This window comes from Rhipicephalus microplus, unplaced genomic scaffold, assembly GCF_043290135.1.
Source record: "Rhipicephalus microplus isolate Deutch F79 unplaced genomic scaffold, USDA_Rmic scaffold_12, whole genome shotgun sequence".
In the NCBI taxonomy this organism is placed as follows: domain Eukaryota; kingdom Metazoa; phylum Arthropoda; class Arachnida; order Ixodida; family Ixodidae; genus Rhipicephalus; species Rhipicephalus microplus.
The window spans coordinates 35,755,045-35,782,579 of record NW_027464585.1 but is presented as its reverse complement, the minus strand read 5'-3'; the positions used below and the strand labels follow the sequence as shown (position 1 = coordinate 35,782,579).

Sequence of the window (27,535 nt, the reverse complement as noted above, 5' to 3'; positions counted from 1 at the left end):
AATTGACCTCGGCCTTAAGACGCTTCACATCTAAAAATAAACCGTATGTACGGAGCACAAGGTGTGAGCACATACAAAATAAGCAGTTATTACGCAAAACAACAGGAAAACAGCACCAAAATAAATGTGCAGACTCAAGGTGCTGCATATGAATTAGTTTACAAAGAGCAATACGACAATATAGTTGAGGAATTTTATTCCACCAAGTAAGCCACATGTATTGTTTGTATTTGCCGTATAACTGGTGTGTATTAAGCCGTCAGTGCAGGCCGTGCATGTTCCTCTCGTGGCGCGTAGCGCTGCTTCTCTGGGTGAATGCGTAGCCGCACACTCGGCACACGTGCGGCCGTTCGCCCGTGTGGGTGATGACGTGCCTCTGGAGAGCGTCCTTGCGGTTGAAACTCAGCCAGCACTCCGGGCACACGAACTCATCGGAGGAGTACCTCGTGTGCGTTCTTCGGTGACGCGACAGATGCGAGGAATCGGGGAAGTGGCGGCCGCACAAGTCACACGAGCGGGCTTCTCTCCGCCGCCGCCGACCACTTTCATGTGCCTCCTCCTTTAAAGCAGGCCCTTTCCTGTATAACATTCCAGAAATTTACCCTAATTAAACGACCTTCATTATGTGTTCATATGAATATCCCACAACATCATTCATGTGATTGCATTTTTGTACAAACCCTTTCTTTTTTCGCAAAAATTTATATATGCAGCCTCATTTCACCACTGCAATTTTTACGTAATGTTGTGTAATGTACTTATAAAAATGTGCATTTCCAGCTTTCCTGTTACAGTTTATCATACCAATTTTTAAAAATATTCCTACAATGTGCATCTTTAAGCATTGTGTACCTCAATCAGTAATTTTCTTTTTCTTATTATTTGTTTGTTGCACTAACTAGTGCAATTCTGTGGGGGCTATACCCTTGCCTATCTGCTCAATGCAGTATCTTCCTGGGACGCTGACATAGGCATTGACGGTGTGTACGAAATGAAGCTGTTTATTTGGTCGGACTTGTGGCCAGGAAATGAAAACTCAAACAGCAAAAATACGCGCAATATACTGGTATCGGTGACCGGAGCGTCAGGCGTCGAACAGCGCTGGAATGCTCAGGCTTATATAGTTCATGCCTCAAATTTTTCAGTCTTACCACTGGTCATCGAGCAAGCTCTAGAATATGCTCGCGTTTCGCGCCTTGCGCAGAATTTTGAACAAAACATTTTTTTGCAGCAAGGAAGGTTCTCGGAACTCTGAAGGCACAGTTCGCGCTGAGCACTCCTGACAGTCTCTGTACAGCAAAATTGAAATAAATATCGTTCGCTGCAATATCGCGATAAAAAAGGGGATCATGGCAAAGCTCAAGAACAAAATAGTATGTCAGTGGTACGTTCATATTGCGAGAGTCTTTATCACACTACTTTGGACATCCGGCTGAAATCGCTGTTGTTTCAGGAGCAACAGAATATTCGCAGTTTCGTTTCTTCGAGCAGCACGATCACAGATTGTATGTTTATTTAGATAACACTTGGTTACTTTCTCTGTCATATGCTCCCGATCGAGTGCATTCATTTATTTTAGGGACACCAAAAGAGTGGACGCAACCCTGTGCATGGCACTGAATAATCATAATAATTGTTGGGGTTTCATTCCGAAACCACCGTATGAATATGAGAAACGTAATAGTGGAGCGCTCAGGAATTCTGACCGCCTGGGGTTCTCTCCCGTAGGCCCGAGGTTGAAGAAGGCAACTGCTCACGTGTAGCGGGCTTCTCCGTATGGTGCCATAACTTGTGCGTTCTGTTACTGCACTGCTATAAGTAAGGCATTCACAGTTTTTGACGTAACTCTCAGGCTGCGACTTGTGTTGTCGATTGCATGTATCCCAATAAGGTCCGTTGTCCCGTAAAAATCATGCATGCGAAATTTTGCATGATTGCAAAGGCAAATAAAAGAGTATTCTTTTCATCTCGTTCACCGATATATAATATTAGGTTTGTAATAAATAAGGTGTGGTGCTTCCTAACACTCGCTTGTTCGCGTTCGCAGTACACTTGATAGTCGAAGAACGCACACTACGCACGCTGGGCCCGTAATAAAAAAACAAGGTTTTTTTGAGCAACAAAAAATTTTCGTTCAAAAGTGTAATTGTCCGACACTTGTAAAATTCCTAAGCCAAGGCGGAACTATTTTGCTGCTAGTTATATCATTCAAAAAAGGTCATTTAAAAACTTATTCCAATTACTTTCTAAATTCTCAATTTTAGGGTGTTGTTTATATGGCGAAGTTGTGTGCCAAAAATTTTAGCGAGCCTACATTTAAAAAATTAAAACTACCACGCACAATCAAGCTAAGCACAATCAATATTGCTGTGGGATATTTTGGAGCATAGCCATCGTGGTAGAAGAATTTTTCCAAGTGTAACTGCGAACAAACGCTACGGTCTTGAACTTTTCAATACAAATATATCCACTTACTGCCATCGCTGAAAGGTTACTTCTAAAGTCATTGTTATTGCTGTTATTTGTACACTCCTAGAATTTGAGGGGGTGGTGCAAGAGCAGAGAGACTGTGTTACTCTCCCGAGAATTCTTTAACTTCGTGGGGGAGTAGGGCAGAGTTGGCTGTGGAACACGCTCTTTCGTTGAATACAGAGTAAAAAACGACTGTGAACTCTCTGCTACTCAAGTGGTGTTCCCAATCTGTGCAACTCTCATGCCAATGAGGCGTGAATGGGATCTGGCACTCCGTATTTGCTGACCTAGCGCTTGCATGTTACCACCAACGCCGAAAAGCAATAAAAATATCTCGCAGCAATACGCCTCTGAGCGTAGACGCCCCAGATGCGAGTTTAATGCGTCAAGTAATAGGGAAACTTGCAGTGAAAACTAAAGAATGCTTGTGTGTGTGATCTTGAATGTTTAGTTCTCAAAGCACCACTACCAACACCATCGAAGCCAGAAACAGCCGCAACATCTAAAGCTTCGCAAAAAATTAGTTTACCGCTCAAACAAAGTGCTACGTGAGTAAGGTATCTCAACACATATTGTGAAGAAAAGTTGAAAAAAAACTTCGACAACGGGGTTCGAAGTCACGCCTACAAATGACGAGGTGGGTACTCTATCAGTATACGCCACGTTGTGCCACGTGCACTGCATGGCAAAAAAGAACTGGTTAAAAGAAAACACGCCGTTCCGCTTCGGGGGTCGTAGTTTGAACACAAACGCGACTTCGGTTTCCAGCTAAACGTTGCGTCTTCTTAATATTGGAACAACTGGCGTCCACGCATTACATGCCACTGATGCGATTATAAGAATTCACAACATAGAAGAAAAATATACAAAAATTACCAATAACCTGGTGCAGATAAGGTACTGCCATGGAAGGGGAAATGTTGTAGGCCGATGAGCTCAGATTTGGGCGCACGTTTAAGAACCCCAGGTGGTAGAAATTTCCGGAGCCCTCCACTACGGCGTATCTCATAATCATATGGTGGTTTTGGGATGTTAAACTCCATATATCAAATCAAATTAGAAGATTTACTGCCAAGTGCAATAAACGTTATTCGCTGTTTCTGCTGGTTGACAAGCACAGAAATTTTATATCGACTCCATTGGTCGATACGTACGCGTGTAGTTGATTGAATTAGATGTATTTTTGTGCGCAAGCGAAATATTCTATAGTGCAGCGGCCGTTTTAGAGTGTGCTAATTTGCATCTGCAAACTGATACCTGGAGCTACAGCCGATAGCTAAAACCAAATCGCATGTGCACTAGAGGGCCTCATCGTGTTACTTTATGAACGCGCACCGAACGACAAGCCTGTGTGTATGAGTCAGTGAAGTGCCGACGAGGGCACCCGGCAGCTGTCGGCGGTGGCCCGTGTGCGCGGCGCCATAGGCTGAAAGCGCGTCACATCGACGCTCATCGCTCTTTGTGCGCACAGCGTACGTCCGAAACAATGGTTCAATCAAGGTAAGCGATGGCAAGGGTCTACTGTACAGTCATTTTTACCCCTCGGCATAGGATAATATCAAACCCAAAAGCACCGATGGCATGAATATGACGGACTCGGCCGATAAGCTATAGCACAGTAAACAATTTTACAACCAAAAGATTGTAAATAGGCTTGTCCCGTGGACGACATCCTAAGGATGTTAACTCGGTGCCTTTCAAAAAGGGTGCTTTCCCATGCACCCTTAGAATAGTGTGTATGTATAAAAAATTGTAACTTGTTACAAAAATACTCTTAACTGAGGGTGCACTTCAACGTCCTAATGTTTTTCAACACCCACTGAGGAGGGTGCGAGAAGGGTGCGCAATGGTGTTGAGTGCCCATGGCAGGAGAGCCAGTACTCTTTTAGACTGCACTAATTGACATCAGCATGTACTGATTACATAGTAGTTGAAGACAGTGGTCCCGAATGGCGAAGGTGTGCCACCACTCAAGCTCCATTCAATGCGTGTGGGCAAAAATACAAACACGTGCAAACGTGTATGAACTTCTGTCGAATATATATATACTTCACAGTATATGCATAATGCGCGTTACAGAAAACTAAGCCTTGCTGCATTTGCATATTACATTCATTTATTAGGCGAGTAAAACGCTGCGAGTAGTTGGTCTTATGTCTGTACACCTTTTTCTGCCACACAACTTTGTCACCAGACGTTTAACATGTTCACATATACGTTTACCACAGTCGCAACACCTCAAATGTTTATTATATTTTTTCAGTTTCACTTTATTGACAAATCTTTGAAACATACAAACACAGTGGTTTCAGTTTAGTGTACTGCTTCGAGTACACAGAGACTAGAAATAAATGCACGCAAATATATACTTATAATTCGTTCAAGCATCTCCAATCACAGTGGTTTCAGTTTAGTACTCCTTCATCTACACAATCGTTGACTGGAAATGATGATGATAATGAGGGGTATTTTTTGGTGCAAGGGCCAACTGATGGCCAAAGAGCGTCATTTATGTGACTAGAGATGTGAACAATGATATGGTGCGTGGCTGCATAGGAGCCTTAAAATGCCTTGCGCTAACGCGGGTATAAGTATTAAAATCATGTTAGTGGCGTGAAATACGTGCAGTGAGAGTGGATGTCGAAACGTCTTGGTAATAGGACCATGGCGGAAATGCAGTCACCGCAGCCACGACCATGGTACAGGGATCATGCTATGGATCACCTTGATATATGGAGTGAAAGCTATGAACATCTTCTAAAAACATAAAAACTGATTGCAGTTTAAAAAGCGGATTCCTACCGATGAGTCTCCCAGGGTGTAGTGGTAGCTGCTGTTGGTAGGGCAGTAAAAAGCGCTTTTTGCTTAGAGCATCTAGCTCAATGCACTGTACGAGAATAAGGAGAACCGTAAGTGGTTCTCCACATCTCACACACAATGATGGATTGGCGGTAGACAGGAGATATGAATGTGTTGAGTGTCTATGTACTGTTCTAAGCCTTGTTAGTGTTGCTTCTGTGTGTCGTGAGTTTGATAGTGGCGGCCAATTACCTAGTTGCGGCGTAATCGCATGAAGTTTATTGTCTGTGTGTCTACCCCAAGTGCTCTGCCAATACTTCCTGAGCTCTCATTTTAGAAAAGGTTTGAAGCCGGGTGCAGGGATTGGTATAGATGCATTGGACGTAGTGTCGTTGGCAGAAGCAGCCAGCTTGTCAGCCAAAACGTTCCCTTGTTTCTCACGGTGCCCTGGCACCCAGCAGACAACATGCTGTTTTGGTGTGTACAGTGTGCACAGAAGTGAGTAAAGTGACACCAGCACGAGGTTCTTGTGTTTTTAGGGGTTTTCAGTGCTTTAACCACACTTAGGGAATCTTTGTATATTACTGTCTTTTGTGATTTTATATGATGTGTTTAAGACTGCCAGTATTGTTTAAGCTTCTCCTGTGAAAATGCTGGCATCAGAATTAAGAACGCCTGCCTTAGAAAAGGATCGGCCTACCGCCGCATATGACACAGAAGTGTTGGGCTTTGAGGCATCGGTAAAGAACTCAGGCCATGGGTAATTATGTTGTAGTTCTAGGGAGTATGTATGTATGTATGTGTACAAGTGGTGCGCGCTTCGTGACTTCTGCAATAGAGACATCACAGTCTATAAGCTGCCATTGCTACGGTGGCAGATATGCTGCAGGAGCCATCAAACTGTTTTCGAGAAGAGGCAAACCTGTTTCTTCGGAAAGGCCTCTTACACGGAGCGAATAGGGCTGCCTCAATGAAGGACCGCTGTGGAACAGGGCAGAGTAAAACCGATCTATGATTGTGAAATTAGAGGGGTGTTCTTCTTCAGCGTTCATCTTGAGGTAGTACACAGAAGATGTGTACCATCTCTGTAAGTGGAGTGACCACTCATTCGATTCCACAAACAGGCTTTCTACAGGGCTGGTGCGGAAAGCACCCGTAGAAAGGCGAATGCCCAAACAGTCCACGGGTCCATAATCTTCAAAGCACTTTGAGTTGCAGACTGATAAACAACGACCCCATAGTCCAAGCGGGTGCGAATGAGGCTTCTTTACAAATTCATAAGGCACTGCCTGTCACTACCCCGTGTAGAACGTGACAACGCTTCTAAGATATTCAAGGCTTTAACACATTTTGTTTTTAAATACTTGAAGGCCGGTATGTAGGTCAACTTGCTGTCCAAGACTAGGCTCAAGAATTTATGCTTGGCTTTGACAGACAGACTTCGACCGTTTAGTTGAATGTCAGGTTATGAGCGCATGCCTATCTTTCGGGAGAGCAAGACACATGCGCTTTTTGTGGGTTTGGTTGCAATCCGTTTTACTCTGCTCATTTGTAGACCTTTTTTTAAATCTCGCTGAACCTGCCACTCACACATTGCTAGGTTGCATGACTTAAAGCCAATCTGGACGTTATCGACATATGCACAATACAACGTATTGTGGGGGATGGACAGGTGCAAGGAAATAATTTTGATAATAAAAAGTGTACAGCTAAGCACACTATCTCGCGGTACTCCCGTTACTTGGAAGAATGTTTGGGAGAGAACATTTCCCACAGGGACACAGAATGTCTAATTGGACAAGTAACTCTTGATTATGGAAAACATTCTAACGCACACAACCAGGTGAGACAAGTCTCTTAATATGTCAAAACGCCATGTTATGTTGTAAGACTACTCGATATCGAGGAACACATATAGGAAGTATTGTTCGGTGACAGAAGCGTCTCTGATGTTTGCCTCAATATGCACGAGATGGTCGGTGGTGGTTCTATCCTCTCGAAATCCACACTGGAATCGATCGAGCAGATTGTGTGTTCCAAGAAATTGTAAAAGTCGGCAGTGTCTCATCTTTTCAAAAAGTATACAAAGGCAGCTTGTAAGTGCATAGGGCCTATAACTCGAAACTAAGGAAGGGTCCTTGCCCTCTATTAAAAGGCGAATATTTATAGCCTCTTTTCAGAAAGTAGAGATTGTGCCAGAAAGCCAGATAGCATTGTATAGGGAGAGTAATGTTTTTCGCGTTTTGAGCAGCCGGTTGTTTTTTAACATTTTATACACGATACGGTCGTAGCCTGAGGCAGAATTGCTGCATGAGTTTCGTAATGTTTGTAGCTCAGCTAGGTTGAAAGGTTGGTTGTATGCCTCGTATTTTGTGCACTTGTGTTCTAGTTTCTGCTTTTCTATCTTTGCTTTATATTTTGGAAAGCTTCAGTATAGTGTGGTGAGCTAAACACGTGCTTGTATTGGGCACCGAGGAAGTTCGCCTGATTTTCCAGGCGGTCACCTTGTGTGTTTACGAGTGGGAGTGAATGTACTTGTTTTCCTGCTACCCTACCAACCATGTGCAAGGCTTTAGCCTATTGTGTATATGAATTGATCCCTGATAAGAACTTGTGCCAACTTTCTCTTCCGGCCTGCCGACGCGTTCTGCTGCTTTGAGGTTTTATTTTCTTAAAACTGTCGAAATTTTCGGCTGCCGGTGAAATCAAAGCAACCTCTATGCCTTGATCTGCTCCTTATGCGCATTACGACACTCAGTATTCTACCATGGGACGCGACGCTTGCCGGGCAGTCCAGGAGTTTGCGGGATGAACTTAGCTGCTGCGTTAATATGGAAAGTTGTAAAGTACTGCACAGCTTCATCTACGCTCAACCCACCTATGTCAGTACAACCTAAATGAGTAATGTTATAAAACTGCTCCTAGTCCGCTTTGTATGTTAGCCATTTAGGATCACGTGAAGGACATTCGTATGATGTTGGTGAACTCAAAACGACAGGAAAATGATCACTTCCGTAGGTAATATTTAAATTTCCTATTGGAGTATTGGTAGAAGTAAAGGAGATGCGATTCTGAAGTCTATGAAGGAGTAAGTTATGTTGGCAAGGTTATATTATGCTGCGCTTTCCTATTCAACAGTCAAGCACCTGATGAAAACAGGAACTGTTCGATAAGATGATTTCAAGCCTCACATTGACAGCCACCTCTCAAGCCACTGTGGGCATTCAGGTTCCCCAGAACCAGATAAGGTTCTTGTAACTCATCTATTAAAGACTGGAATTCTTATTTTTTCAGGCGGTGTTGCGGCGGTATGTATAGAGGGCGGATGGTGACGAGCTTATTCAGTAGATTTGCTCGCACAGCCACTGCCTCTAGGGATGTTAGTAGCGGAACATGAGTACATGCTACTCCTCGGTTAACAGTAATGGCTACACCACCAGATGACGCTACATCATCTCTGTCCTTTCGGAAGATAACATATCGACGCAAAAAGTTTGTATGCTTGGATTTTGGGTGTGTTTCCTGTACGCATGGCACTTTTGGTGAATGTTTGAGTTGAAGTTCTTGGACATCGTCGAGGTTTCGAAGTAGTCCTTTGACGTGTCGTTGTTTGATTTGTGCCTCCATATTGGGAGTAAAGAAGTGCTCTGTGTACATAATGAGTGTTACTGTTATCTTAAAGCGAAAAGTTACTTATTTTATAGGGTCTTTGTGAGGCCCTGTATTTGGTGTTTTGTCTTTTTTAGAGCGGCCGACAAGAGGTCACCGCTCTTTTGGCGCTACTGGCACCGTTTGGCTAGAAGTGGTGTTCATAGGCTCCTGCGAGGCACTGGACACCCCCTCTTAAGAGCGATCTGTGTGTCACTTAGACTTCTTCTCAGTTGACGAAGTCTTTGCCCCCACCGGGCAGGAGGTTGTTGGGACCTCCTTAGTCTCTTCATTGCTCTGGCTGCTGCCAGGGCTTGTAGAAGCCACCGGTATGGATTGGTTGGCTGTGGGCGGGGCAGCGTTGGCTGCTTTCAACAGAGGGGCAGGTGGCTTTAACCTGGGCACGCTAGGCGGGGACTAGGTGGCCTCCAAGGGCCATTGTGGTGCCGCCCCTCATTGCACCACTTAAGCGAAGGAAGTTCTTGTTGCGAAAGAAGGTGAGACTCGCTGTCATGCTTCACGGAACGTTACATTTTGGTTAACTTTTATGTTGATAATTTCTTTTTCTCTTTTCAAGGCTTGGCACGCTCTGGAGTATGTGGCATGGCTGCCTTTGCAGTTTGCACAAAGAACCTCGTCATATTCGCACTCCTCAGTACCATGACCAGTTGGGCCGCAATTACTACAAGCAAGCTAACCTCGGCAGGTCTAAGATCCGTGTCCGAATTGCTGGCATTGAAAAGAACGTCTCAGGTTTGGAACATACGGACGCACACGAAGTTTTACGTAGCCGTTTTCGAGTGTCTGAGGTAGGATGCTTGAATTGAAATTAATCATTAGGTGCTTTTTTGAAGTTTCAGTGTTTTTGCGTCTTATTTTTATGCGCTGCACATGCATTATGCCTTGGCCCTTCCATCCGATAACGAGTTTTTCTTTGCTTAGTGTCATAAGGTCTTCATCGGATACTACGCCCTTCACCGTATTCAGAGTACGATGGGCAGTATACTACGCCCTTCACCGTGTTCAGAGTACGATGGGCAGTAAGTGATACAGTGATATTTCCAAACACTACGAGGTGTGAAAGTTTTCTGTACTATTCTTTGTCTTTATTTCGAGGAGAATGTTCCCACTTGCCATCTTTGTGGCCTTAAAGCCGGTTTCAATGGTGTGTTTTAAGCACTTGGTCACGAGAAAAGGTGATTTTGCTCTGGCTTTAGTTGATATTTCTTCGCAGTGAAGAAAATGGTATCTTGAGAGAGTTTCAATGTTTTCAGGGAAACACAAAGGTGATTCATCGGTGCGTACCCTTTTCAGGGTACGATCGTTTACTGGGTGGTTCTGAGGTCACATGAAATAATGGCTTCTTCGGCAGCGGCGCCCACCACCCACCACAGAGCCCAACAAGGGGACGCGGCAGATTATGTGAACAAGTCTACCCTATGTCAGCATTGCGTCATTGCTATAACCAAATATGGCTTACCCAAGGTAGGATAGCCACACATGGTTCACCCTAGCCGCCAGGAAACAATGAAGTAAATAGAAAGAGAAGACAAGACAGATTCAAAGCGGAGAAAAGACGAAGATGTAAGAAGAGAGAGACAGCAAAAGGCGACTGCCGATTTCCCCTGAGTGGGTCAGCCGAGGGGTGCCATCTACGTGAAGCTGGTGTCAAATGGGTGTGTTGTCTCTGCCGGCGGGGGGGGGGGGGCTTAAACGTCCAATAATCCGGCGTGGACTCAGACCCCAGGATCATCTTCGCCCCAGAAACGGCAAAGCCACGCACGGCTAGGCGTGGGCGGGAGCCGAAACTCCCCCGTTGGCTCGAGTCCATAGTGTCGCTATGCACCAAACGTCTACTTACGCAGATGCCCTCGCGGGGTACTGAAAATGAAATGAAAGCAAATATTTACTTATAATTCATACAAATGTATACAATCGCCGTGAATTCACATAATACGCCTTCACGTACACAATTGTTCCTAAGGAGTGATATACACAAAAATATATACCGATAATATTTCAAATGTATACAATCACAGTGGTTTCAGCTTTGTATTCGTGAATGTATGGGAATCCGTTACGAGAAATGATGTACATGCAAACATATACAAATGTTTGCACATATAACTTTAGCGACTACATTGAAACCGATGAAATGATGAGAAAATGAATAAGTTATAAACGAACATGCTATAAATGAACTTTGTTTTAAAAGCCACTCCTTCTCTCCATACCAAACTCAGTCTACATGTTAGGTAACAAGAGCTTGTTTTCGGCTAGTTGGTTCATTATGGTTGCCTTTTAACAACAGTGCGACAAATTCAGGGAGATACAGAAGGACAGGAAAGAGCGCCGACGATCAAATGAATTTATTGAAGGTGCTACGACCGCTTTTATACCGAACACAAGAACAGTTCTCATGCGCGAGGACACATGCGTGACCACGACAAACTATTCTTAACTGAGAAAAGAATACTCTGTCTCAGAAACAATTATTGAAGGTGTCTTCATGCACTGATCCTTGGCCTTCCTGATAAAATTGCTTCTAAAAGCTATAGATTGGCATTAAGTTAACCTATTCTCGTGACGAATGGTGCATGATTGACTATTCCTGCTGCTCTTTAGTACACTTTTTTGAAAGCTTGCAAAAGGTGGGAAAAAAAATTATATCTTATCTGCTCGCTATTTTTTTAAGTTATGAGACACTTTATGCTGTATAAGATGCAAAGGTTTTTGTTCATTATGTTTTTATTTGGCTCCTGTCTTCCTTAACTTTACTTTCTGCAGGAGGGTTTCGCAAATGGGTGTGATGGTGCTGTTGGGATATGCACCATCTTTTAGTCTTTTAATCTGGTTTTTAAGGCAGACCTTACCCTTGGTCTAAAAAGACTTCTGAATGGTGGCCTGAACATACTTGGTGGCAATTCCTCTTTTTACTAATTTTGAATGCCCACTAAATAAAGCCATGACATTCTTAGCCCTCCTGGGCTGATAGCAACTGCCAATACTCCAAAAGCATCATCACACCCATTTGCGAAACCTTCCGGCTAAAAGTAAAGTTAAGGTAAACAGGACCTGAAGAAAAAAAAATGACCAAAGACCTTTGCATGTTAGACCGTAAGTAAATAAGTTGTCTCAGCATTTAAAAAAAGAGCCCTCAGATATAATATTAACTTGCAGTTTTCCGTCCCTTGCAAGCTTTGAAAACTGTCTGCGCTTGCTGCAACAGGAATAGTCAATCATGCACCATTCGTCACGAGAATCGGTTTACTGAATGTCAATCTAATGTCGTGTATGATACACTGTTAACTTGTGGAATAGTAAAGAAAAACGACCAACTGGGCACTGCTTCAATCGTCGAGCAAGACAGCAATCTTTAAATGTTTAAAATGACTATGGTAGTCTCGTGGTCGTACGCTGTAAAGAATGTAACTGCAGTCTTATGGTTCATGAAACACGGTATTTGGAAAAAAGCAAAAACAAAAAATTATATATTGTTTTTAGAATTTTTTTATTCCGGAAGGCCAAGGATTAATGCGCCAGTAAACCTTCGCTTATCTTTCCTAGGAGAGTATTCTTTTCTCAGTTAAGATTATTATTTCATGGTCACACATGTGTCGTTGAACATGAGCCCTGTTCTTGTGCTCGGTATAAAAGCGGTCGTAGCACCTTCAATGCAGTTAAGTTGACAGACAGCACTCTTTTCTGTACTTCTTGTGGTAATATTTTTTAATAGGAACTTTAATTGCTTTCAATTTAGGTATATAGATGACTTTCAATTGAACCATTACAAGGTGCAAATTTCATCTCAGTAAGGACAAAAATCCCATTTTTCTAAAAAATCGTGATATTTTAACGTATGCTTGAGCAGCTTGAGAGGTCTACAAATATTTTTTTCCTCAAAATATATCTTCTGTGGAGTAAGTATTCACTGGTCAAATATTCATACAAAGTGCAATATCGCAGTGAAAAATGCAAACGGAACACATTTTGGCTTGAGTCTTGGAAGTGAATTTGGCAAAAGGTTGCACTAATAATATTGAGCTTCGTATACCTTACACAAGCACATTTATTTATTATGTAAACCAAATTTGGTATAGAAAAAAGGAGGCGTACTTTTAAAATGAAATTTTCCACAAACAACACCCAAACAGCATTATGCTAGGAAGTTCAAAAGGCAGCTACATGAACGAAACTTTTTTCTCGCTGAAGTATCCTAGCAGTTTACTGTTTTCAACGCAGTAAGTCAGCACATTTTTTTTTCTCAAATACATTTCAGATGATCACCAAAATGGCAGGGACGTTTGGCATGAAATAGCTCAGCTAGAAGTCAGCAAAACAGCTTACACAAATAACAGTATTTATTGATCTACCATGACCAAGCCAGACAAACTTGTTCAGGCACTGCGACACTGAAATTTCCAGCGTCGTACTTCCTGAACTCCGTTGATAAACTGGAAACTCACGCCGAAAAAAGGCCACTCTAACACGGTTTATGTTAAAGGCCGTGCGGCTGCGACAATGTACAAAATAAAAAATTAACTCATCAGGACTGTCACTCCTTCTTCCACATTACTGACGCGGAAAATTTTTACGTCATACGCGTGGAGGTTCAAGAACTGGGCTTGCTCTAGGCTGGGGCTGCAGTAGACTACGCAGGGCGTCAGCGGCACCATCTCGTCCTGTGATAAGAGCAAATATGAATTCTCATGAAATGATGTTCATGCTGTTCTGGCAGCAGCATATATGAAGAATGTGTAGTGAGTATTCTTTCAAATGGCGTGCAATTGACAATACACTGCACTCAAAGCATACAACTCATACATTCCAATAGTTTCTTATGATACAGATAAGATATTTCCTACAGCGAATTCCCAAGTTCTGGTGAAGTGTAAAACAACAGCCTAAAACTTGCACTAAAGAAAGTCTGAGCTCACCTAAGAATCCAATTGTCTATAAGGTATTGAGGCAGTGTGAAAAACCATTTTTAATGTACAAGGTTCAGAACAAGTAGAACAAATCGAAACATGCAAGAAACTTACCTTTTCATGTAAAAACAGTGAAGACATGTCTGCTTTCTCTTTTACATGAGAACAAAGGATCTTGGGCATTGCACCAGCGAAGAGATCTGCGAAAAAAAATAAAGAATCAATGACTCTAATCACGCCTCTAGCAGTTCAAGGAATTGCGACAATTCAGCACAGGAATATTGCACAGTAATTACACATCCATAATTCAATCATCTTAGTTCATTTCAATTTATTTAAAAATGTGATAGTTTATGCAGATTTTAGAGAGTTACGGGCCTGCAGTAGGCACTGGCTAGCATGTATGAAATCATTTCTTTTCAATAAATCTCTTCAAAGCTTGCTTTGAGAAAACATGCCTGGCATATTGAGACAACCAAGCCCATCCTCTGATGGCAATCAGGGGCATGCTATCAGCGGCCATTTACCACGAGAATTATAATGCAACCCGTGACTAAATACTCGGTTAATCACTATAATGCACGCACGAGCGCTCGAACGACACCAACGCGCGCGGACTCCGTCTACGTTTCTGAACCCGAGCAATGAAAATGTTCTCTTCCTCTTCGTAGTCTAAAACGAGTATGAGCCACAGCGGCTCGTTCATCAATGGTGGCATTACCCCCTCTCCCAAGAAGCATCGTCTCGATGCTGTACATGAAGGCAAAAAAAAAAGAAAATGAGATGAGAATTACCATGCAAGCAAAATGAATGGCGTAAGGCGGAATAACATAGTTGGTTGTGGAGCCAAGAGTTAAATGAGAAATAAGAAAAATAGGAAAGAATGTAAGGGAGAGACGAAAAAAGTCAGTCACTCACTGGCAATTCACGGCGCGAAAAGTATGCTTTGATCCATGAAACGTGAACGACTTCAGTTCGCGGGGTGAAACGGGAACGTCTCGAAGTGCCTGCTGGGAGAACCTCGTATGTGACGTCGCTGAGACGTCGCACGACCTTGTAAGGGCCGAAGTAGCGGCGAAGAAGCTTTTCTGAACAGCCACGTTGTCGGATAGGGGGCCACACCCAGACTTCATCACCGGGCTTGAAAATAACTTCACGGTGATGAAGATTGTAGCGGTGCGCGTCTGCAGTTTGGTGATGTTGAATACGGTGACGAGCAATTTGACGAGCCTCTTCTGCACACTGCGCGAATTTGGCGGCATCGGTGTGGTATATTCCTAGGTAGTCTGGCAGGAGCATGGCGTCGAGCATCATTGTGACCTTGCGACCCTGGACTAAGCGAAAAGGTGTGAAACCGGTACTTTCTTGAACAACAGTTTTATACGCAAAAGTTACGTAGGGAAGCATGGCGTCCCAGTTCTTGTGATTGATGTCCACATACATTGACAGCATGTCTGCAATTGTCTTATTGAGTCGTTCAGTCAGCCCGTTTGCTTGCGGGTGGTAAGGCATTGTTTTACGATGTTCTGTGCCACTTAATCGCAAGACTTCCTGCAGCATCTCTGTGGTGAAAGGTGTCCCACGATCAGTTATGACGACAGCTGGAGCACCTTGACGTAAGACGATGCTGTTCACAAAAAATTGGGCGACATCTGCTGCAGTTGCTTTTGGAAGCGCCTTGGTTTCACAGTAGCGTGTTAAGTAGTCGGTAGCGACCACAATCCAGCGTTTTCCAGATGAAGACGTGAGGAATGACGCCAGCAAGTCCGTGCCAATCTGATGAAAGGGCGCCTTTGGTGGGCCTATTGGTTGCAGAAGTCCCGCTGGTCGTAAAGGTGGAATATTACGTCGCTAACAGTCGCAACATGTGCGAACGTAGTGCTTCATAGTCTTTGTGAGACGTGGCCAGTAGTAGGAGCGTTGAATTTGTTGCAGCGTGCGTGTATAGCCGAGGTGTCCGGACGATGGCTCATCATGACACGCACGTAAAATGTCACCACGAAGCGTAGTTGGCTCAATAAGCATAATTATAGCTTGTGTAGGATGAAAGTTCTGTTTGTAAAGCACTCCATCACGGAAACAAAAGGAGGATAGCGAGCGTGCAAAGCTTCGAGAAGGGTGCGAATTGCGTCCTTCCAGGTAGTCAATGCGAGGAATGAGCTCCGAGTCTTGACGCTGTTGCTCAGCCAAGCGGGTTGCTGATACGGCAGAAAGAAAAGTGTCGTCGTCTTCAAGGTCAGTGTTGGCATTTTCGACCAGTGCACGTGAGAGACAGTGGGCGTCGGTGTGTTTCCGCCCAGATTTGTGGACGATGGTGACATTGAAATCTTGTAGCCGAAGGCTCCATCGTGCTAGACGACCTGAGGGATCTTTGAGATTTACGAGCGAACAAAGGGAATGGTGGTCGCTAACTACCCTGAATGGGCGGCCATACAAGTATGGGCGGAACTTTGTTATAGCCCAGACAATAGCGAGGCATTCTTTCTCGGTTGCAGACTAGTTTTTCTCCGCTCGGGATAACGTTCTGCTCGCATAAGCGATTACGCGCTCTATGCCATTAGGCCACTGAACTAATACCGCTCCTAGTTCAACGTTGCTGGCGTCAGTGTGTAATTCCGTGTCAGCGCTTTCGTCAAAATGACGCAGTACAGGCGGAGCCTAAAGGAGTTTTCGGATGGTGTCGAACGCATGACACTGATTGGGACCCCAAACAAACGAGACACCGTCTTTTGTAAGCTTGTTGAGGGGTTCAGCAATCTTCGAAAAGTTTTTGACAAAGCGCTCTAATACGCACAGAGCCCCAGAAATCGGCGTAGGTCACGCTTATTTGTGGGCACGGGAAAGGCGGCAACAGCACGGGTTTTCTCCGGATCTGGGCGGATGCCAGCATGGCTCACGACGTGACTAAGGAACTTCAGTTCTTCATATCCAAAATGACATTTCTCGGGTTTGAGTGAAAGCCCCGCTGTTCTGATTGCCTTAAGTACTGCATGAAGGCGTTGGACGTAATGTTCAAACGTGTCTGCAAAGACCACGACGTCATCAAGATAAACAAGACATGATTGCCACTTGAGCCCCGAAGAGAACCGCATATATCATTCTTTAGAAAGTAGCTAGCGCTGAGCATAGACCAAAAGGCAACACTTTAAACTCGTACAGGCCGTCGGGAGTAATAAACGCCGTCTTTTCCCGGTCGGGCATATCCACTGCTATTTGCCAGTAGCCGCTACGCAAATCCATGAAGGAAAATTATTTAGCGTTGCGTATACGGTTCAACGAGTCATCTCTCCGGGGTACAGCATAAACGTCCTTTTTGGTGACCTTGTTCAGTTTACGGTAATCAACGCAAAAACGCAACGTACCGTCGTTCTTCTTTACTAGCACAACTGGCGAAGCCCAGGGACTGCTTGATGGCTGGATGACCTCGTCCTGAAGCATCTGCTGGACTTGGTCACGTATAGCGTCTTGCTCTTTTTGCGACACCCTATAGGCCTGTCCCAATTCTACTTCGACAAAGAGGCTGCTTCGAGGTGGGAGAGTGAAAGAATCGTCGGTAATGCGGAGCGCTCTTTTCCAGAATTGTGTACTGTCAGTTGCAGCACAAAAAGGATCCTCCAACGACAAAAGTAATTCTGCCCCGCCGCGGTGGTCTAGTGGCTAAGGTACTCGGCTGCTGACCCGCAGGTCGCGGGTTCGATTCCCGGCTGCGGCTGCTGCATTTCCGATGGAGGCGGAAATGTTGTAGGCCCGTGTACTCAGATTTGGGTGCACGTTAAAGAACCCCAGGTGGTCAAAATTTCCGGAGCCCTCCACTACGGCGTCTCTCATAATCAAATGGTGGTTTTGGGACGTTAAACCCCACAAATCAATCAATCAAAAGTAATTCTCGGAGGTCGATGACGGCACTGTATTCACGAAGGATGTTCAATTAGGATGACTGGCCGAGAGCACACGCGCAATACGAGGAAAGAGCCCCTAAATGTCGACGTACGTATACGAATGCGTGCCGTGCACATAACGGTAGACATCAACAGATGGCCCCCTGCCGTGCGCAACTGAGGTCCTTGCCATGTTGTGGTAACCTTTTTCAGTTCAGATGCCAGTGCGGCGCTCATTACGGAATAGTCAGCGTCATTGTCGACGAGAGCGTTGACAGCATGATTGTCGACGAAGACGGCGATTTCGGCAGAAACGATCTTTCTGCTGTCTGAGAACACTGCAAAATCGGAATGGTCCTCGTCTGGTTGTTGCGTCGAATGAGGGTCTTTTACAGTTCGCCGGGCCGCGACTTCACCCCCAGAAGTCACCGTCCCTAGTTTCCCCTGCGGAACTTGGTGACCGGCTCCTGAAAGGAGCGGAAGACGATGAGGGCAAACTGGGTGACGTAGACCGGCGAGGCGACGGTGATCTCGACTGGTGGTGCTAAACAGTCGAAGGTGTTCGCTGGCCCGTGAGATAGGCTTCGATTTCGCGGAGCGATCACCATAGCGCGGGCCTCGAGCATCAAGATGGAAGCCACGGAGACCTAGTTGCCGGTATTGACAGTTCCTGTATACGTGACCCGTTTCGCCGCAGTGATAGCAGAGCAGACGATTATCCGAGGAGCGCCACGTGCTTGCCTTCCTACCACTTTGTCTTGAGGTAGACGGCAAATAGGTGGGTGTGCTCGGGAACCTTGAGCCGAGAGGTGGGCTCGAAGCAGTGGTGTGGAATGACTGCATATATAGCCTGTTACCTGGTCCGTATAGCAGGATCTGTAGCCGGTGGCGCAGGGGATCGCAATGCCGCGGCGTATGTCAGGACTGGGGCCTCGGGAATCGGTGGTGCGATTGGGGCCAGGGGTGTGACGGCCTGCCGGACTTCTTGTCTGAATACATCCGCGAGGGCTGACACAGGTGAATGGCATCCCACTTCCCGAAGCTGTCGCAATTCGTCCCGAACGATACTTCGAATGAAGTTTGCGAGGGCCTGTCTCTCGCTGTCAGAGCCGATAGAGCATGCGGTGGCCGGGATCTGGCGTTCGTATTGTGACAACCGCTGCTGCAGCGTATGTTCCTTAGTGGTCGCCTCACTGACGAACTCGGCGACTGTCGTTGGTGGATTGCGCACGAGCCCAGCGAAAAGCTGTTCTTTTACTCCGCGCATCAAATGCCGCACCTTCTTTTCCTTGGGCATGGTGGGGTTCGCGCGCTTGAAGAGCCGAAGCATGTCCTCGACAAACATAGATACTCGTTCGTTCGGCCGCTGGTTTCTGCAGGATATGGCTTTTTCAGTCCTCTCCTTCCTCTCGGTGTTCCGATAGGCCTCACGGAGTTGACGGCTAAACTCTTGCCAGGTTGCAAAGAAGCCCTCATGGTTCTCGTACTACGTCTTCGCAGAATCCTCCAAGTAGAAGTAAACTCGGTGCAACTTGCGAACATCGTCCCATTCGTTGATACTGGCAACCCGATCAAAGTGGTAGAGCCAGTCATCAACATCCTCGAAGATGTCTCCATGGAACGGCTTTGGTGTCTGTGGCGCATGAAAAACATGGGCGAGAACAGAACCATGGGCATCGCTGGTTTGGACCGCATGGCTTGTCATCGGAGTTGCCATCTTTCTGGGTGTCGATGTCAAGGGACCAAATTCAAGGGCGTAACACACGCAGGCGGCGGCTGCTTCTTGCTCTGGGAGATGTAGCTGTCTCCACGATGGCCGACACAGCCGAAGTACACGTACCCAGCACCTCCACCAGTAATGTCGCGAGCAAAAACAAGACCTGCAGCCAGGAGTTCACCTGAACCCGAGCAACGAAAATGTTCTCTTCCTCTTCGTAGTCCAAAACGGGTATGAGTCACAGTGGCTCCTTCATCAATGGTGGCAATATATATATATATATATATATATATATATATATATATATATATATATATATATATATACTATTTTTTTTATGCAACACCTGCAGAAGCACGTTGCTTATTTGAGTATTGAGCGAAATGTTATTACGATGTTGCCGAAAGCGCACCTTGTAACGATATCGCGCACTTTCAGCAGTGCAGATACAATGCGCTATCAGCAACTAATCGCCCTTGATAAGTGATCACATCACTCATTGTATGAGTGATGCAGCCGCTTACACAACAACGCGCATAGCAGTTTGAACTCGTTAAGTGACACCTTTAATTGCGCATCTGCAACAGGCCCTCGAACGCATGCTGTTATAAATAGCTGGCAGCCTACTTCGGCAGAGCTGCTGCAGACGCCCAGCTAGCGCTGTGTGATAACTACCTACGAAAGCAGTTCACTCACCGTTAAAAGGCCCACGTTGTTGGGGTCCGCCGCTCCATGAATAATTCCTAATCCGAGCGTCACTTCTAACACGGAGTCATGCGGGACCATCATTGAAAATGCGCCTGTTCGCTGAAACTCACACAGCGACCTAGACTCCAGACCAACGCAACGCAGTGGAAAGATGGATGAGAAAAAGAGAGAAAACGAGGAGGCACTTGCGGCGGCACCGCAGCTTTTGACGCAACTCTTCCCTATCTACCCAGTCGTTGCCGGAGCAACCATAGCCGGAGTGAGCGGGAAACCCGCCCAGGGGGCGCTGAAATGCAAACTCTATGGCGAATATGGTGGCGCCTTCGACACAGAAGGCAATGGAATTGCGCTTCAAGAATGACTCCTTGTAAAGGGCAACTCTCCTTCCCACCAGCCGCGCAGCGACCCAGGTCAATTGTCAGCCTCGCGTTCTTTGAATAATTTAACGGAATGCGACTGCGGTCGGAGAGCAATAGTGAAGCAAAGCATTCTGAAAATAATGTGCACCCTGGAACAGCCAGAAGCAATATTATGTCGTCCTTGGTTTGATTAGCGAGAGAACATCACTGCGCCTTTTTTCAGAGGAATTTTTTCTTGGCATTGTCCGCATCTGGCAATTCCGTATATAGTGCCGCAAACGCTGAATGCGTAGTCGAAGCTGGAACAAATCAATACACAGTCGCAGATGCTTAAAAGGTTTCTTACGCACCACGAAACCTGCCGAAGTTGTTACCAAACTTCTCACTGACAACATGATCAGCACATATATCCATATGGTTGCCCAACGGGCTAAATTAGCACCTGTAGCAAAGGCAAGGCGCGTTCTTGTTAAATGTTGGTAATATAAACCACAGTTTTGTGTAAACGCATTTACAGCATTCCGTGTGAGTTGGTCATAACCGACGTTTTCGAGCGTAGCAGCGCTTCAGCGTACCTAATCACCTACCAAAGCAAGTTCGTAAGCAATGTTGAGGTACGAGATTCCGCAGCTGTTTTCCGTGTATGGTGTGTTGACCACTGCCATTCCTTAAGCCCCCTTTCATATAGACTCCCAGTCTGAACAAATGTGGAACCTTAAACACTAAGAAGCAATGAGCACCCCCCTCACCCAAACACGAAATTCGAGGGTGCGCAGGCGGATGCTCACGCATATACATGAACAGACACACACACACGTTTACACACATAAGGCCGCCCGATCATGTTACCACAAACGTACAAAAGCGTGGGCGTACGCATGTGCCATGCACGCTTAACACAAGCCCACACTCACACATACACGCACAGGCACACATGCATGGGTGTACACACAATCGCGCTTACACACGAACACATGCGCAGGCTCACGCACAAGGACACACACATACTCGGGCGAACATTATGCCTCTGTATATAATCCATAGCAAACAAATAGATTACAACCGACGCCAAGGAATGCTTTTGTAACATGAATTGCAGTAATTGCCCTTATAGATGAAACGCGATTTACTTCTGCTGGCATTCGGGTGTATTCAGAGAGCACCTTCACACATGCTAAGTCAATTAGGCCGTCATTTGTGCAAGGTCCACATAGTCGTACAGTAGCTACGCTGCTCGGCCGCCAATCTGAAGATCGCGGGTGCGATGCCGGCCGTGGCAGTCACATTAAGACGGGGGCGAAACGGTAGAAGCCTGTGCACTGTGCAATATCAGCGCCCATTAAAGAACACCAAATGATCAAAATCTCCGGAGCTCTCCTCTACGGTGACCCCCCTGATTATATCGATGTTTTTGGGACGTAAAACCCCAAATAATATATTTCTGTGTGTTTCTTTTGCTGCATATTGATCTGATCAATCGTCACCTGCACCCTTTTCAGGCACAAAGGCACCCTAGGAGCCAATTTTATGGTGCTATCGAGGCAAGCAGCCAAATAAAGGGGCGCTTTCTTTAAAATCGACCATTTATGGGTGTGGAAGGGTGTTTAAAAGGATGAAAAGCACCCTTTTTACACCATTTCGGGTGTGGAAATGTTTACTCTCTAGGCCTACATTTGCTTGGAGTTCTACTCGTACGAGTCACAATTACTTAGAAAGATCTCGGCGCAGGTGGCTCACGAAGGTTGACGTTTGAGCAACCCGCAAGCCTGTCATTGTTGTATTAAAGTGTAGATGAGATGATCAAAACTATATGGATTGCCAGAGATGCGTCTGAGTTGTAGTTTTGCCGACCAGCACGTTTGTTTTCTGGCGTACAAGTACACATCGCTTCATCGCAAGTCGGATCGGACACTGGATCGTAACGTTCGTAAATTGTTTTCGGCCAGCACTGCTGACACATCGTCCTAACTGTATTTGTAAGCGCCTAGTACAACTCTCAGGCTTGGGAACAAGTGGCTTGACCGCACTGAGGTGATGCAGCTGATAATCATAATTTAGTATTGAAAACGGCGTCGTATGTCATGTAGTTTTATAATGAAAGGTCGACGTGCCTACAGAGTACCTAACGATCACCAGATGCTTGCACATGCTAGATGTATATATGCTCTTCAAAACACGTATTAGCAATGTAGCACCACCCGCACTAGAAGGGGGCTAGACATCATGGGTATAAATACCGACTGCTGTGTGAATGGTTGTCCGTAGCGCATAAGCTATAGGTTCAGTTTCGTTTTTTGTTGTGTTGCGTTCTATTATAATGTGTATGCGGATGGTTGTCCTGCATATGTGGCGTAAACTTGAAGAGTTAGTCCTGGCGCAGCAGGACTGATTCTACTCTTGGAGGTAGTTGACGCACTTTAGCCCTACCAGATTGTAAAACTCTGTGAGAGAGTAGCGCAACTTCTGCAGAGGGTGTATGAACTCTATTTCAGATGCTTGACTGTATTCTGGCGAAAAATCTTGGTCACTCTCGTTCAGTCAAAGTACCAGCACTCAGTCGAGAGAGTGTGCTTACTCTGGGCAGAAGAGAGTTTTCAGTGCTCCTGAAAAGAGAGTGAAATATGGGACAATCGTATACTTCGCAAAGAGAGTTGCCAGCACTCTCGTAGGGCTGTGAGTGTAGTATTCAGTCACTAGAAGCCATGGTTACTGTCTGACTTTCTTCTAATACACAAGTTATCTACGAAGATTGTTTTCATCTTCTTTCCAGTGCTAAACTTTTATTAATCCACAAGGTTTAACTCTGAACACCTGGTGTGTGCACCGTCACATGGTACGATCAAATACACTATTTGTTTATTATTAATGAATATAACCACATTGCAAAGTGCTGCATTGCAGTATGGCACCCATTCAAGTGCAAGTGAGGAGAGCTGCTGTATGCACTGATGCACAAGCACATCACCAGAGGTAGTTGTACACTTTGTTCTTTGATAAGCTGTTATGTTTGTATAGGTTACGCCCACTGCAATTTTCATGATTTACGATGAGTTCTGTACTATTTATTCGCAAACTACATTTCTTGTAAACACTTGTAGTGAATTCTTTTTATTTTGTTTTTTCCTCATAATTATTTTTTGTTATTTAAAGCAGATGTTCTCAAGCAGCGCGTGCTAGTCACATGATTGTTAGCATAGGCGAAAAGCAATCAATCGACGGTGCTACGCAACACTCAAACGAAGCACTGGGCCGTCTAATCACGCTGCTGTCAGTGATCGGTCAATCGCACGCTAGGATGGAGCGACGAGTTTTTGCGTTGGAAGTTGTTTTCGCAAATCTTTTGTAATGAGAAATTCCTAGGTTGTTTTTATCTGCGCACGCCTCTGTCATTCATTCTAATTTCGGTTGTGCTCCTCCACTTTGCCACGCCTGACGAGAAGCACTGGGGGACAGCACGCACTGGACCCTCACATATATGTACCAGGCATTGGCTTTCTTTTCTCTTTGTACCTTGACTTAGGAGCAAAACAAAACACCGTAGAACCAAACGCACAATATTTCAATTTCTTTTTTTGCTATATTTTATAGCGTTAGGTTGCCGCTGTATCATGTTTACAGACGAAGTGCAGTGCAGCGTCATCGACATTTCTTGCAATCTTTATTTGCCTGCTCACGACTGATACAAAACGCACGCGGCACAAATTAGCATCGTAAGCTCACAATAATATTTTCAGCCCGACAAACTACCACAAACAATTCGAATTAACTCTGACGAAAGAAGGCACACACAGCTGACATACCTCGGCCCAGTTCTATGTGAGGGCGGCCATGTTATGCATGTTCTCTCTTTCCGGCTCATGAGGTCACCTGAACTGCACACCTATTGGTGGGTGCTCGTCTTACCTTGAGGAGAAAATGCGGCTGCAGCCTTCTAAAGTTATGCCCAACTGTTGAAAAATATCGTTATTGATTGTGTTCGGGCTCACCTGCTGTCTGAAGTCTGCGGATACGCTTTTCCGGTGTGCCCGTAACGTTGGTGCCTGATCAAGAACTGTGGAGATGCAAAGCAGGCGCCGCATGTTTCGCAGGCCATCACTAGACAGCCGGAGTTGATCTCGTCATGTCCCCCTGAAAAACGAATCGCAGTCGCGTACACATTGCCGTTGCCCAATACTGGCCATTCGAACTTGACTAGAGCTTCAAAACAGGTTACCAGCTATTGCAAGAAAATGCCCACACACGCCAAAGAAGAAAGCGTAGCACAAAAACGAACGTTAGACTTTCCAGCGTTCATCCAAGTGTAATGCCTTCTCCTTGCAGGCGTGTTTTCTTGCGTTTATTTGTCCCCACTGTTCTGGTTCACAATGCACTAACTGGTCCAACAGTTATCGCTTAAAGGATTATTGACTTTCTAGTCACAACGGAAACCCGTCGCATAGTGACCAGTTCAATGACAGCGCACATTGTACGCAATAAGCGCGCCAGAAATGAGGCAACGAGAACACAGAAGAAATGTTGGGATGGTGACACCGGAATAGAGCTGTGGGCCGTCACCGCCTGTCCTGGCTCACGCAACTCGCGCTGCCACCGTAGTTCCGGAGTGGCCGCGTCACCGCCACGCAGTTATTGCTCCACGCTGTCGATTGTCTTTCAACCCGAATGGCCAATCAGGATCTGAAATAGATGTCCGGGGTAGCTCTTCTCGATGTAGTCACGGGCATATCGAGTGAGCGCCACCGATTGGTGTGACCTTGGCAGTAGCACGCCCTCTTTTTCTGGTTCTTCCTCTTCAACCTCTTTCTGACGTCACGAGCTTGTCACAACTCTCGACGCAAAGAGGGAGACATAAAAGTTAATTAAAAAGTCAGTCACTTCAGGAACAGCTCGTCGCCCCTAGGTGTAGGTCGGAATTCCTTAGGACATGGCAGCAGCAATAGCTTGACTGATCATTACGCACTGGACATTAGGGTCTGGGCAGCGGAGCAGGATTCTGCAGTGCGGGAACCATTCTCTTCACTTCGACATGTCCAATTCATGTGGACAAGATACGCTACCTTATCACAAAATTTACATTCAAACCGGAAAACTGCGGGGTGCCACTTGCTGTAAAGTGCGGGGTTCGGAAAAACACCGGGCTGTAACTTTCGCCACGAAACCTCAATTTTTTTACTCAATGAGCTGCCTGCTTTCCGGTATACTTGCCGATTTAGCGTGTTGTGTGCGATGATATCATGGTATGTGTGCACAACTTCCCTTCTTTGTTCGGTAACTTGGGATATTCTAGGGGTCGACCGGTAGGTGAGACCTCGGGCGACGGAATGAGCCTTGTCGTTCCCTTTAAGTTCTTGGTGAGCTGGAGCCCAGGCTATCAGAATGAGCCCTCTGGGTTTAATATACGAACCATGTTTAATATACGAACGGCAGCGACCGTCACCCGTCCCAATTATGAATTTCACACGGATTAAGAATCCCTGATGACCACCCTGACCTTCTATTTGCTGGAGGCCAAAGATACGGCCATTTCATCGGCCTCTACAGTCTCGGCACTATCAACTGTGCAGCATGTCATCAGGGCACTGTTTTCCTTGGCCACAACTGCCGTGTGTGCCGCAGTTCCTTCATAATCAGAAGCGTCTGTATACTGGACGCCCTGTCGACTGGTGTACCTTGGTTGCCATTTCTCTGCCCTGGCTTCACGCTGGTCTTCGTGAAGGGTAAGGTTTATGTTTCTCAGTAGCGGGCGTATCTATATCCTTTCCCTGATCTGTATCGGCATGTCGTTTGAACGACCTTGCTCACGCGTGGGCTCATAAGCCCAAAATTGATAATTGTCCTGTTTTAGATCCGAGCAGCCTACGATTATGTGCAGTAACAGTAGCCTCATTCAGATCTTCGAGTGTGTTCGATACCCCTAAGTTCATAAGTCTCTCAGTGTACGTGTTCGAGGGAAGTTGGAGCACGACTATCACACTTTTGCTGATAGTGGTCTTAAGTTTGCTCCGTTCCAATTGGTTTGATTTCAAGTAAGGTGCCACGTACGCATTTATACCTAATATGAATGTTTGCACAAGTCTAAGAAGATTCACTTCCTTCATCTCAGCATTCGTGCTCGCTATTTGTTTGATGAGACACATGTCTGATTGGAACTTACTTAAACCTAGAGAGGGTTTCAGAATTCGTACGTTTCGTTCGCCTCAATCCTCAGTTCAAGGACACGGATACTTTCAACCACGAAGATCTCTGCGTCGTTAAAGTACAAGTGGATGTCCATTTCGGGCTTTTTGTGCAGCCATCGTAATCCGGGGATGGATAGGGGGCATGAGGAAGAGCGCTTCCGCCTTTCCACCAAGCATTTGGGTCTTTCGGGTTCCAGGTAGTCCACGATTTTATCAATGGCGATTTGCAGAGAGCATTTAATCTTCCGGTCACAATTATTGTTCATTCATATTAGGTCGTCCGACAAAATGGCGTGATTTTAATTTGTATTATGTTTTAACTGTACAGACAGTTCCAACACAGTGTTGAAAAGAGTGGGGGATGCCAGCGAGTCGTAAAGCGCCCCCCTGTTGCATAATTTAGAGGGGTCGTGAAAAAAATGCCACCTTATCCACGAAGTGAATGATGATGAGTGGGCAAAGCTTAGGAGGTAAACCTGGTAAACCATGAATCCTGCGTACATTTCGCCCACCCTATTTTATTACACTGCTCCCCGTAGCATACGTCGCCGCACTAAATTGAACGCTTGCCTTCCGCTAATGACACGACCAATATGTGACATCATTCCTATTTTGTAACATCTCGCAACTTTTATTATCAACTACAAGTACCGCCGTCCAGTATATAACATCTTGCATCTTTTCATGGATGGATGGATGGATAAAGGGATATAACTGTACCCTTTAGATCGGGCAGTGGCTAGCGCCACCAAGCCGTATTGCCTAATGAACCAAAAACTATATTTATTTTTTTTCCTTAAAAAGTGAGTTTGAGGATTCGTACTTTGCATTGAAGAGTTTAATTTTCACT

At 45.4% G+C, this 27,535-nt stretch overlaps 1 protein-coding gene across 1 annotated transcript in view; it reads right to left on the bottom strand.

Annotated features, from left to right (window-relative positions):
* Positions 1-205: 205 nt before the first annotated feature.
* Positions 206-27,535, bottom strand: part of LOC142783752 (testis-specific zinc finger protein topi-like) — a 138,769-nt gene continuing 111,439 nt past the window's right edge. The window contains exons 2-3 of the mRNA XM_075882327.1: positions 24,496-24,637; positions 206-578 (exon numbers count right to left, since the gene is read on the bottom strand). Of these exons, the coding sequence (XP_075738442.1) occupies positions 260-578; positions 24,496-24,637 (461 nt within the window). The 3' untranslated portion in view covers positions 206-259. The remainder of the gene's footprint in view (positions 579-24,495; positions 24,638-27,535) is intronic.